The sequence below is a fragment of the Narcine bancroftii genome, chromosome 8 (genome assembly GCF_036971445.1).
Source record: "Narcine bancroftii isolate sNarBan1 chromosome 8, sNarBan1.hap1, whole genome shotgun sequence".
Taxonomy (NCBI): Eukaryota; Metazoa; Chordata; class Chondrichthyes; order Torpediniformes; family Narcinidae; genus Narcine; species Narcine bancroftii.
Window position 1 is genome coordinate 89,353,301 of NC_091476.1, and position 12,287 is coordinate 89,365,587.

The 12,287-nt window shown below is 45.4% G+C and overlaps 1 protein-coding gene across 1 annotated transcript in view; it reads left to right on the forward strand.

The window, feature by feature from the left end:
• The window catches only part of LOC138742091 (V-set and immunoglobulin domain-containing protein 10-like 2), a 71,979-nt gene that overhangs the window by 23,658 nt on the left and 36,034 nt on the right, over positions 1–12,287 (forward strand). Inside the window, exon 6 of the mRNA XM_069896282.1 lies at positions 8,516–8,776. Within this exon, the coding sequence (XP_069752383.1) occupies positions 8,516–8,776 (261 nt within the window). The remainder of the gene's footprint in view (positions 1–8,515; positions 8,777–12,287) is intronic.

A 12,287-nucleotide genomic window follows, 5' to 3' on the forward strand; every position in this document is an offset into this window, starting at 1 on the left:
CGGGTGTATGAAGCTCTCAGTGCTTCCCTTGTCAAACAGGCAGTCAGTGGTGTGGTCCACCCTTGTTCAGCCAATGTCAGCTCCTTGTCTGAATCGCTGCTGCTAAGTTATTGGGACAGCTGCCATCAAGATGGCTGCTCGGAGATCGTGAAGATGGCCGCCCTCATGGATTGCACGCGGTGGTGTCTGGAACATAGGAACATAGGAAGTAGGAACAGGAGTAGGCCAAAAATGGCCCATCGAGCCTGCTCCGCCATTCAATACGATCATGGCTGATCTAATTTATGACCTAACTGCACCTACCTGCCTTCTCCCCATATCCCCTAATTCCTCTATCATGTAAAAAATTATCTAACCAAATTTTAAATATGTTTAATGAGGCAGCCTCAACCACTTCCCTGGTTAGAGAATTCCAAACATTCACTACTCTCTGGGAAAAACTATTTTTCCTCATCTCTGTTCTAAATCTACTCCCCCAAATCTTGAGACTGTGTCCTCTCGTTTTAGTTTCCCCGGCCAGCTCAAAAAACCTTCCTACATCTATCCTATCCATACCCTTCATAATCCTATATGTTTCTATAAGATCTCCTCTCATTCTTCTGAACTCGAGCGAATACAATCCTAGACGATTTAATCTTTCATCATAAGTCAACCTCTTCATCCCAGGGATCAACCTAGTAAACCTCCTCTGGACCGTCTCCAAAGCTAGTATATCCTTCCTCAAATATGGAGACCAGAACTGGACACAGTACTCCAGGTGCGGGCTCACCAGTACCTTATACAGTTGCAACATTACGTCCCTACTCCTGAATTCAATTCCTCTAGCGATGAAGGCTAACATTCCATTTGCCTTCTTAATTACCTGCTGCACCTGCAACCTAACTTTTTGCGATTCATGCACAAGCACTCCCAAGTCCCTCTGCACAACAGCATGCTGTAGTTTCTCACCCTTTAAATAATATTCAGCTCTTTTATTTTTCTTGCCAAAGTGGATAACCTCAAACTTACTAACATTGTACTCCATCTGCCAGACCTTTGCCCACTCATCCAGCTTAACTATATCCCTCTGCAGACTCTCCACATCCTCATTACAATTTGCTCTTCCACTCAATTTGGTGTCATCCGCAAACTTGGCTACACCACATTTTGTCCCCTCCTCCAAGTCATCAATGTAAATGATGAACAGTTGTGGGCCTAACACTGACCCCTGCGGCACCCCACTTACCACTCTCTGCCAACCTGAAAAACTCCCATTTATCCCGACTCTCTGCCTCCTGTCAGACAACCAATTTTCAATCCAGGCCAATATACTTCCCCGGACTCCACTTTCCTGTAACTTACTGATAAGTCTCTTGTGCGGCCAATAATTTCCAGTCTTCTGCCTACATCCCTTCTTAAAAAGTGGCATGACATTTGCTGTCTTCCAGTCTACCGGGTCCTACCCAGAATCCAAGGAATTATGGTACATGACCACCAATGCATCAACTATAACTTCTGCCATTTCCTTCAGAACCCTTGGATGCATATTATCAGGACCAGGTGATTTGTCTGGCTTTAGTCCCATTAGTTTCTTCATCACTACTTCCTTTGTAACAACTATTTTATCAAGGCCCTCCCCAACATTCGCATTCTTAACTCCGCACTTGGGCATGCGGGACATGTCTTCCACCGTGAAGACTGACACAAAATATTTGTTTAGTGCCTCAGCCATTTTCTCATTTTTTGCTACCTGTTTTCCTTTCTCATCCTCCAAGGTTCCTATGTTAACTCTGACCACCCTCTTCGGTTTTATATATTTATAAAATTTTTTGCTTTCTGTTTTTATATTTTGTGCCAATTTACTTTCATAATCCTTTTTACAATTTCTTATTACCCACTTTGTAACCCCTTGTTGTCTCTTAAAGTTTTCCCAATCTTCCAGTTTCCCACTGTTCTTTGCAGCTTTGTACACCTGCGCCTTCAATTTTATACTCTCCTTTATTTCCTTTCTTAACCACGGTTGATTTTTCCCTCTCTGCCCTTTTTCCTGACCGGAATATATTTTTGTTGAGCATTACAAAATATTTCTTTGAAAATCTTCCACTGTTCCTCAACTGTTTAATCAATTAACCTGTGCTCCCAGTCCACTCTGCCCAATTCCTCCCTCATCCTATGGTAGTCACCCCTGTTTAAGCATAATATATTAGTTTTAGATCTAACTATTTCCCCTTCCACCTGAATGAGAAATTCAATCATACTATGATCGCTATTTCCCAGATGGTCTCTGACTATTACATCATTTACTCTACCTATCTCATTGCATAACACTAGATCCAAGAGATCATTTTCTCTTGTGGGTTCCTTAACATGCTGCTCAAGAAAGCTATTGCGGATGCATTCTATGAAGTCCTCTTCTAGACTCCCACGACCAACTTGATTTTCCAAATCTATGTGGAAGTTAAAGTCCCCCATGACTTCTGCCGTATCATTATTACATGCCTCACTTATCTCTCTATTCATTTCCTGTACCACTAAACTATTGCTATTTGGTGGGCGATAGATAACACCCACCAATAATTTTTTCCCTTTGTTATTCTTTATCTCTAACCAAATGGATTCAACATTATGCTCTTTAGATCTTATATCATTCCAAAATGCGTGGAGCTCATCTTTGATTAAGAGTGCAACTCCACCTTCCTTACCATCCTGTCAATCTCTTTGCACCACCTGAAATAGTATGTGGTATCAGGAATGGGTGCCTCGATGGTGGTGGTTGCAGGAGCAGCAACAACATCTATGAGGCATCCAGGTGAATGAGCAAGGATTGGGGGGGCGGGGTGGTGGTGGAGATAGAGAATTACCATAAGTTTAATTACTGAAAGTTTAATTCCCATTTAGGGTCACCTTGTAGCCATGTTTCTGTGATGGCTACCAAATCATAGGCAAGGGTACCGATTTGTGCCTAAAGTTCACTAACCTTATTTCTAATACTGCGGGCATTCAGATAAAGTACCCTTGTGCTCTTTGTCCTTTTAATATCTAGTGACTTCTGTAACCTTTTCTTTTGATTTTTCTGCCCACTATTTTTCTTTGCAATTTTCTTAACACTATCATTTACCCAAAAACTCACTGCACCATCTGATTTTTTTACTTTCTACTCCCAACATTACTTTTCCTATTTTACTTTTCTTGGCCATTACTTTATCTTCCCTACCCTTTTCCCTATCACTCTGGTTCCCATACCCTTGCCAAATTAGTTTAAACCTTGCCCCACTGCTGTACCAAACATACTTGCCAAAATGTTAACACCTTTTGGATTTAGGTGCAACCCATCCCTCTTGTAAAGATCATGCCTTCCCCAAAAGAGATCCCAATGATCCAAGAAGCCAAATCCTTGCCTTGTACACCAGCACCTCAGCCACACGTTCATTTTCCTTATCCTTACATTCTTTTCATCACTTGCATTTGGAACAGGTAGTAATCCCGAGATCACCACCCTAGCGTTCCTGTCTTTCAGCTTTCGCCCCAGCTCACTGTAATCATTTTTCATTACCTCCTCCCTTTTCTTGTCAATGTCGTTTGCACCCACATGTACCAAGACATCAGGCTGCTCTCCCTTTCCTCTCAGAACATTTTGGACCCGATTTGTGATATATCTCATACCCTTGCACCAGGGAGGCAGCACACCATGCGGGTATACTTATCTGGCTCAGTGATTTGGAGAAGTGACGTCCCTCCGTGTCAACATGCCTTTGCCTGGAAGTTTGGTTCTCAGCAACCAGAAATGACGATGGAAGTGGATCGGCCTAAGATGATGACGCGGGTCATGATCCGCATGAAGCACTGCTCAAGAGGGGCTTAGAATGACATACCCTGGCATAGTGTCCTTTCCTCCAGCACTTTGAGCAGGTCACACTATGCACCGGGCAGTACTTTTGCGGGTGTTTGCTTTGGCCCCAGTAATTGCTTCTCATGTGTCCAGTGGTGGCAGCGGCCATCAGGGGTCCCGAGTCCCAAGATAGCACCACCCGTTCTCTTCACCTGGTGGCAATGTGACTCACTTAGTAGGCCTTTGTGTTCTTTTGGTCTGTCTCCATCACTTGGGCTATCTGCACCGATTCCTGTAGGAACCGATCACCTTTCTCCAGGAGTCACTCCCATATTTGATGGGAGCGGAAACCAGTGACTAGCCTGTTGCGGATGAACTCTTCCTGGTAGGTCACCTCAGTCACATCCTGGCACCCACAGTTTCATCCCAATTCCTGCATGGCCCTCGTGAAAGCGTAGACTGACTCAATCGGACCATGGTTGGGAGTCAAGCTGAAAGCAATCACGTTCCTTGGGGCTCTGTACTGCTGCCGGAGTAGGGTCATTACCTCTTCATATCCAGTGTAGTCACAAATTAATTGGTGTGCTTGGTGGCCCACTGCTGCAAAGTGCAGGTCATACCAATCACCATCGGCTGTGATTTTGTGGCACCTCAGGTAGACCTTCAAACATTGTAGCCACATATCAAACTTTACGGAGACCTCTGGTTCCCTTAGATCGATCTCCAACTTCTCCAGTCAGATTGCCTTGTCCATAGCATTTTAAAATTTCTGATCAATAAATTGTGGTGCGATCAATAACCACTCACAGACATGAAGCAGGTAGTCAAAGACTTTATTGATCAGAAGACCTAGCCCTGCCTCGACGTGCTGCTGGCTCATGTCCAAGGCAGGTATGAGGGAGGAGACTAGGGCTCTCGGCCTTCATTAGGGGATCTTATGGGGAGGGGCTACAGGTACAGAAGGTGGGCCAGCCTGCCCAGTCCAGTGAGAGCATGCCTGGACATGCCCGCAGTACTGTGTTCCACCACAACTTGCATTCTCAATATTGATTAATAAAATATTTTATTATTATCGGGGGTTTCATATTTATTTTTGTTTCAGCCTTTTGACACCTTTTATTATTTTCTTTACACTACCTTTTTCTTTAAATAGTTCTGCCAATCACTGCATTCCTTAGCATCTAGTTAAGCCTTTCCCTTCATGGTCCTTATCCCACATTACTGACCACAAGTTCAAACAGAAAATGCGAGAATCATAGAATCATGTAGCATGAGAACAGGCCCTTCGAACTGCCATGTTCACGGCAACCGTGATGTATTTGGTTACTAATCCATTTTCAAATATTCAAAGGTTCCTTGCCTGTATTATCGTAAATATCCGTGTACAATGCGTTTCGTGTATAATGAGACACCCCCCCCCATTTTTGAGGAGAAAAAGGGAGAAAAATTTGACCCCCATGTATAATACGACCCCCTCCCCTCGCCAGCCCGAGTTGCGCTGGCTTCTCTCCCCCTCGCCCCGCCCCCCACCCCCAGTCGCGTTACTGTCAATGTAGGCAACTGCTGATAATCTTACTTACTGTTAAACCTGGCAGAAAAAAATTGTTAAAATAATACCCTCGTGTATAATGCGACCCCCCCCCCCCCCCCCACTTTGAGCTCAAATTTCGGTACAAACTTTTTTGCATTATACACAAATATTTACGGTAATTCTCTATCTCCACCACCCCCCCTCCAATCCTTGATCATTCACCTGAATGTCTCATAGATGTTGTTACTGTTCCTGCAACCACCACCATCAAGGCACCCATTCCTGATACCAAATACTATTTAAGTAAAAACATCCTGGTTCAGTTTCTCAGAGTGAACCACTTCATATTTGTCTCCATCTGCGATTCCTCCACCTTCTTTCCCAGTTCTCAATGTCCTGTTGTAACCTGAGACAACCTTCTTCACTGTCTGCTATTGAGCAGTAGTTCTCCACATATCAACCACGCACCTAAATATTTCTTATTTTCTTTATGATCAATTTAATCTCATAACTTTGAAGTACAGCAGATCTCACTTAAGGGCCGCACAGCTAGTGCCTTAAATATCCCCAATGACTTGGCTTCCACAGCTGTCCGCGGCAACAACTTCCACAGATTCACCGCTCTTGGGGTAAAGAAATCCCTCCTCATCCCTGTTCTAAAGGGATATTTTTGTATTCCCTAGTCACAGAACCCCTACTATAGGACACATCCTCTCTACAACCAACCTATCCAGGCCTTTCAGAATTTGATAGGTTTCAATTAGATCCCCCCCTTGTTCTTCTAGCCTCCAGCAAGTACAATCCTGGAGCCTTCAAATGCACCTCAATGAAATGTAGTTCAGCTGTCTCAGAAAGATGAGAATTAGGATGTTTCTTGAAGTTTGCCATTAAAATTGTCAGGCCTTCTGTTGCAGCTCCCAAACACTTTTCTCTGGGCGTTAAATCTTCCAAATGTAGAGAAAAAAGATAAGAATATAGAATCATGCAATTTGATTCATATCTAGTGCAGAACGTGAAGGTATTTGCTGTTATTGAGAAAATAAAAAATAACAACAAAAGGAATTAAACAGTAAAGTCTGTAGGCATTGTGGCTGTAGTGCAACACACAAATGTGCTGGAGAAACTCAGCAGGTCACATGGCATCTATAGGAAGGAAAGGGCGACCAACGTTTCGGAACTGAATAATTTGTCAAGGTATGAGTGAAAAGAGGCAGGTTCCTGAATAAAATGGTGGGGAGGGGAAGAGAGGGGAGAGGAGGGGAGAGGAGAGGTGGGGACAGTAGAGGAGGGGAGGAGAGAGGATGAGAGGAGAGGAGGGGAGAGGAGGGGAGAGGAGGGGAGAGGATGGGAAGGCAGAGGAGAGAGAAGTGGAGAGGAGAGGAGGGGAGAGGATGGGAGGGGAGAGGAGAGGAGAGAGGATGAGAGGAGGGGAGGGGAGAGAGGAGAGGGGAAGGGAGAAGGGAAGAGAGGTGGGGAGAGGAGAGGAGGGGAGAGGGTATGAGAGGAGGGGAGAGGAGATGAAGGAGGGGAGAGGGGATGAGGAGGAGGAGGGGAGAGGAGAAGAAGGAGGGGAGAGGGGATGAGGAGGAGAAGGGGAGAGGAGAAGAAGGAGGGGAGAGGGATGAGATGGATACAGGAGAGGAGAGGGGAGGAGAGGGGGTCAGGCTAGCAGGTTAGAGGTCATAGGTGGATACAGTTGGGTAGGTTGAAAATAAATAAGCTAAGAGATGATGGGGGAGTGGGTAGTTCTCTGAATGTAGAGGGAAGGGAAGGGGTGGGGAGCTGGAGAAAAGGAGACAGAGGGATAGGGGAAGAGGGAGACTCATGGGAAAGGTTTAATGGAAATTGGAGAGGTCAATAATAATGCATTCTGGTTGGGGAGTGTCCAGACAGAATACAAGTTCTAGTTCATCCAATTTTCAGGTAGCCTCTGTTTAGGAGAGCATGAGGCCATGGATAGAACAAAAAGAATCCTGCTTTCTCATAGGAATATGCCCAGTGTACAGTTGGATCATCGAGAAACACTGACATTTGTTTCTCCAAAGCACACCAGATATTATTGTTCATGCTGTTCATTCTAAGGGATGTATTTTTCAGTGATATGTAGCTGAGCCTCTGTGTATTTGGATGAGTGAATTTCTCCATGTAGTTCAGTGACACAGCCAGAATGGAGAGAGTTGTAGAAACGATCCAATCTTTATCAGGTTAGGGCTGTGATTGGTGCACATTCTCAGTTGTATGTAGTAAATTATAAAATTCTGTGAACACCATGGTTGAAGTAAAAAGAAAATGCTGAAGAAGCTCAGCTGGTCAAAGAGTGTCCTTTATGTAGCAACAGTAAAGATTCATAGTCTATGTTATCCTTATGCTGAACCATGTTATGCTGAATATAATGTGGACCAAGTGGGGAAAGAAACTCTGTACATTATTTTCTCAACATAGACAGAATTTCCCAATTTTTAAGCATGAAATTGTAGCACAGTACTATTACAGAACCAGCAACATGGGTTTGAGTCTGGTGCTGCCTGTAAGGCATTCTCCCCGTGTCTGCGTGGGTTTCCTCCAGGTGCTCTGGTTTCGTCCCACCCTTCAAGAACATAGGGAATTTGTGGGTGAATTGTTGTATTTGGGTGGCACGGGCCCGTGGGCCAGTCGCAGATGTCACTGTATCAAACAATCCACAACTTGGGAATGTGACCATTGCACCGAGTTCCTAATGGGCTTCTGGTAAGGTAGGGGTTGTCTGAACAGCTGCCCATTTATTTGCTTTAACAACAAACACAGAAAAAAAGCTCCTCCAGACAAAAGATTGTGATCCTGTCAATGACAGCTCTGGTGGCTGTAGATGAATTAATTCTTGTTGAAAAGATGACAGCTGCTTTGGTGAAATGAGGGTATCAATAGATGCAGAGAAATGGTACGAAATGGAGTGGAGCAGTCTGCAATGTTGGAATGAGGACCAGGATTGATTCATCCTCAATTCCTCTATTAGCATCTTCCTCTGGCCTGTTCATCTTCACATAGGCCATCCTTCAGTCCTCTTTATTGTCCACCAGCTAGTGGTAAATGAGAAGCGGCAGCAGAAAGAGTGAAGGTCGGACTAGGCTCTGATACGCTCACTGCTCGTCCACAGGCTCGGTGGCACTAACCTCTTTAGTCCTTCATGCTACGTATAGATCTGCCGGCTGGGAGACCCATCTGCACCGTGCTGTCTGTTAATGATGATCAGGATATAGCTCTGTGGTGCTCTTGGGAAGGTGGAGACCCACCAGCGACTCTTCAGTGGGTTAACACGGTGAGCAGCGGTGTCGACGCAGAGGGAAAGTCCAGCGTTTCGAGAGTACTGCCAGGGCGGGAGACGACACACAACAGTACTTATGCCTGCAAACCCTCTCATCCAGCTCTGAGGACAGATTGGTCCTGCAAAACCACTGCACGTGAGTAGAACTGGTTCACATGTCATTGCCGATCTGGATACTCTTGCACAATTCACAACAGAGTTGGAGAAACTTAGCGGGTCACACAGCAACCACAGGATGTAAAGGATTTCCAACGTTTCAAGACAAAGAACTCAGGCCCAAAACATTAGTCACCCTTTATTACATGTAGACGGTGCGTGACCTACTGAATTTCTCCAGCACTTTCGCATGTTGCTCTCCAATCCAGATGTCTGCAGACTTTTCCGTTTAACCGAAAAATGGCCCTGTCCCCATCCCAATCTCATCCTCTCCCCAACCCAAAACTCCACATTCTTTTCTCCTGGCTTGAAAGCAGCTGATTGTTTATTCATGGATAGCTTATGCAATGCTCATCCAGTAAACTGCCTCCAAGTAAAAACATTCCACACCAGTGTAAAGGGAGCAGGGGTCGGCCTCCAGGACCCTTGAGTGTATCCCACCATTCAGTATAATCGTGGCTGACCCACGAACTGGCCGCACAGACTCCTGTTCGATCCGTCAGCAATCTGAGCACCAGATCCAAACCTCCCATGTACAATCAGGGAGCCTTCCGCACCTGAGGCCCTTCGGGAACCCTTCTTGCCCTCAAATCCCAGCTCTGATTCCTGATTTCCATGAGCCAGTGTCCAGCAGCCCCAGTCCATGCGAGTCCTGCGACTGCAAGTCACCCGCAGCCTGTTTGGATCCCTCAGCCTCTGAGGCCCTCGCTGGTTCTCAGCAGTGTACACCTTCCCTGTCAGGTGTCTCCACTGCTTCTACTTTTCAAAGGCGGGCTGTTCTTTCTATTACTGATGCCCTGTTCTGGTCTGCTGCTCCCCGGAGTCTGCAACGCTTCTTGACCGCTGCCCAGCACAGGTTCTGCCATCTTGGGCACCACCCAGAGGGGAAGAGAATGCTGGAGCCTCATCACCCTCTGAGAGCAGAAATTTCTATGTACCTCAGTTTTAAATAACTGACCCCTTATTTTGCAGATATGTTAAATGACTTTCTCATTGGTGAAAAAAATTTGCACATTAGCCTTGTCAAGCATGAAACGTTTCTATAAAGTAGCCTTTCATTCTCCTAAATTCCTTTCCTGTGTCATCCTCAAACTATTTTTTGTCCTTTGAAAGGACCACCTCTTGCCTCATGATCAGGACTGAGAGTCCACTAGCACTCTGGCCTCAGTGACTTTGTTTTGACCCTGACCTCAGGTCCATTGGGTTTCCCTGGATGCTCTGTTTTTGACATACATAGAACACAGTAACAGGCCAGTTCGTCCCATGAGCCTGTTCTGCCCCAATTACACCCAAATGTCCTAAACCTGCGGTACATTTTGAATGGTGGGAAATGCCCCAGGGAAAACCCACAGAGATACGGGGTGAACTTACAAACTCCTTTCAGACAGCGCAGAATTCGAACCCTCTATCCCGATCGCAGGCACTATAACAGTGTTACGCTAACCGTGCCACTCACATGAACCATTTTCTCCCACATCCTAAGACATTCGAGTTGGCAGGTTAATCAGTGTCTATAAATGGCCCCCATTGTATAGGTGGGTGGTAGGACAGTTAGTAGGGAGATCATAAACATTAGAGAGAGAATAGACTGCATGGAAATAAGTAATGGGAATGGAATAGCTTCGAGAGTCAGCCTCATTTAATGAGTCAAATAGCTTCCTTCCATGCTGTGCATTTATTCATATATAATATTGTCCAAAGCCCAAGCCTCTCTAATGGTGTGGGCTTAACAACATGGCATCAACCTTATGAAAATATCAGAGGCCCACAAATACTACCAGAAAGGAGTATTTGGTGAGAGTGTACAGCACACTCCCCGGCTGGGTGAATGTGTGTGTAGTAATCCTTCTTGTTGAGGTGCGCCAAGAGTTCCAGCAGCCATCATCACCACTTAGTCATCTGCTGGAAGTGTGAACTGGAAAATTGAATTTGGGCTTCATGACTGTCAGACACCAAAAATGTCCCTGTGTAATCTGAGGGAAGAAAAAGGCACTCAACAATGATGCAGTAAGGTGAACTAGACTCAGGTCAGCTGCAGAAAGATCAAAGGAAAAAAACATTTAATGTGAGGGAATAGAAAAGGAAAACAAATTAATATAATAAATTTAAATCTTAAGAAGTAATTCAAGGTTTAGTGTAGGGGATGGTTAGCGTAGGGGTGGGATGGTTAGTGTAGGGGTGGGATAGCTAGTGTAGGGGTGGGATAGTGTAGGGGTGGGATAGTTAGTTTAGGGGTGGGATAGTTTGTGTAGGGGTGGGATGGTTAGTGTAGGGGTGGGATGGTTAGTGTAGGGGTGGGATGGTTAGTGTAGGGTGGGTTGGTTAGTTTAGAGGTGGGATAGTTAGTGTAGGGGTGGGATGTTTAGTGTAGGGGTGGGATAGTTAGTGTAGGGTGGGATGGTTCGTGTAGGGGTGGGATGGTTATGTAGGGTGGGATAGATAGTGTAGGGGTGGGATAGTTAGTTTAGGGGTGGGATAGTTTGTGTAGGGGTGGGATGGTTAGTGTAGGGGTGGGATGGTTAGTGTAGGGGTGGGATGGTTAGTGTAGGGTGGGTTGGTTAGTTTAGAGGTGGGATAGTTAGTGTAGGGGTGGGATGTTTAGTGTGGGGGTGGGATAGTTAGTGTAGGGTGGGATGGTTCGTGTAGGGGTGGGATGGTTATGTAGGGTGGGATAGATAGTGTAGGGGTGGGATGTTTAGCATAGGGGTGGGATAGTTAGTGTAGGTGTGGGGTAGTTAGCATATGGGTGGGGTAGTTAGCATAGTGGTGGGATGATTAGTGTAGGGATGGGATGGTTAGTTTAGTGGTGGGGTAGTTAGCGTAAGTTTGGGATAGTTAGTATAGGGGTGGGATGGTTAGTGTAAGTTAGTGTATGGTGGAAGTCCACTGTTTTATTGACCTGAGGCATGGGCGCAGGTTATTGTCTATCTGCCTTCACCAGCTCTAGGTCGAGACCCCTGATTCTGTATTTAAACCTTCTGAGTTCTGTGCATTTTCATTATTCATATCCAGGAATGAGAGTCAAAGCAATCTGACATACAACAAGGAACATAAATCCTTTCAAGGATGGAGGGGAAGTGTTTCTCAAGTAATTCTCACACTGGAATTGTGTTGATGACAGAGATGGGATCTTGCATGAGAGCACAGAAATTTACCAATGAGGAGAAGGGGAGGCCATGCCCCCCCTCACCCTTCTCCCCTCTGCCAGCTGCTCTGCCTGTAACCCAAGCTCTGCACTCCTGCAAATGGAGGTGGCCTTTCACCTCCTTGCTTATCACGAATCTATTCAAAGTCTTCCTCCAAGGTCGAGAGCACCAAACACTCACAAACCCATGACAGAATATTTTTTTGCCTCGTCCCTGTATTTAAGGAGTAATCCCTAGTTTTTAAACAGTGAATCCTGAGGTTAGGTTTCCCACAAGAGAATGCAACCTCTCTGTGGAGACCCTTTATAAGCTCATCTCGGTCTAGAATACTGTCACTTGATGTTC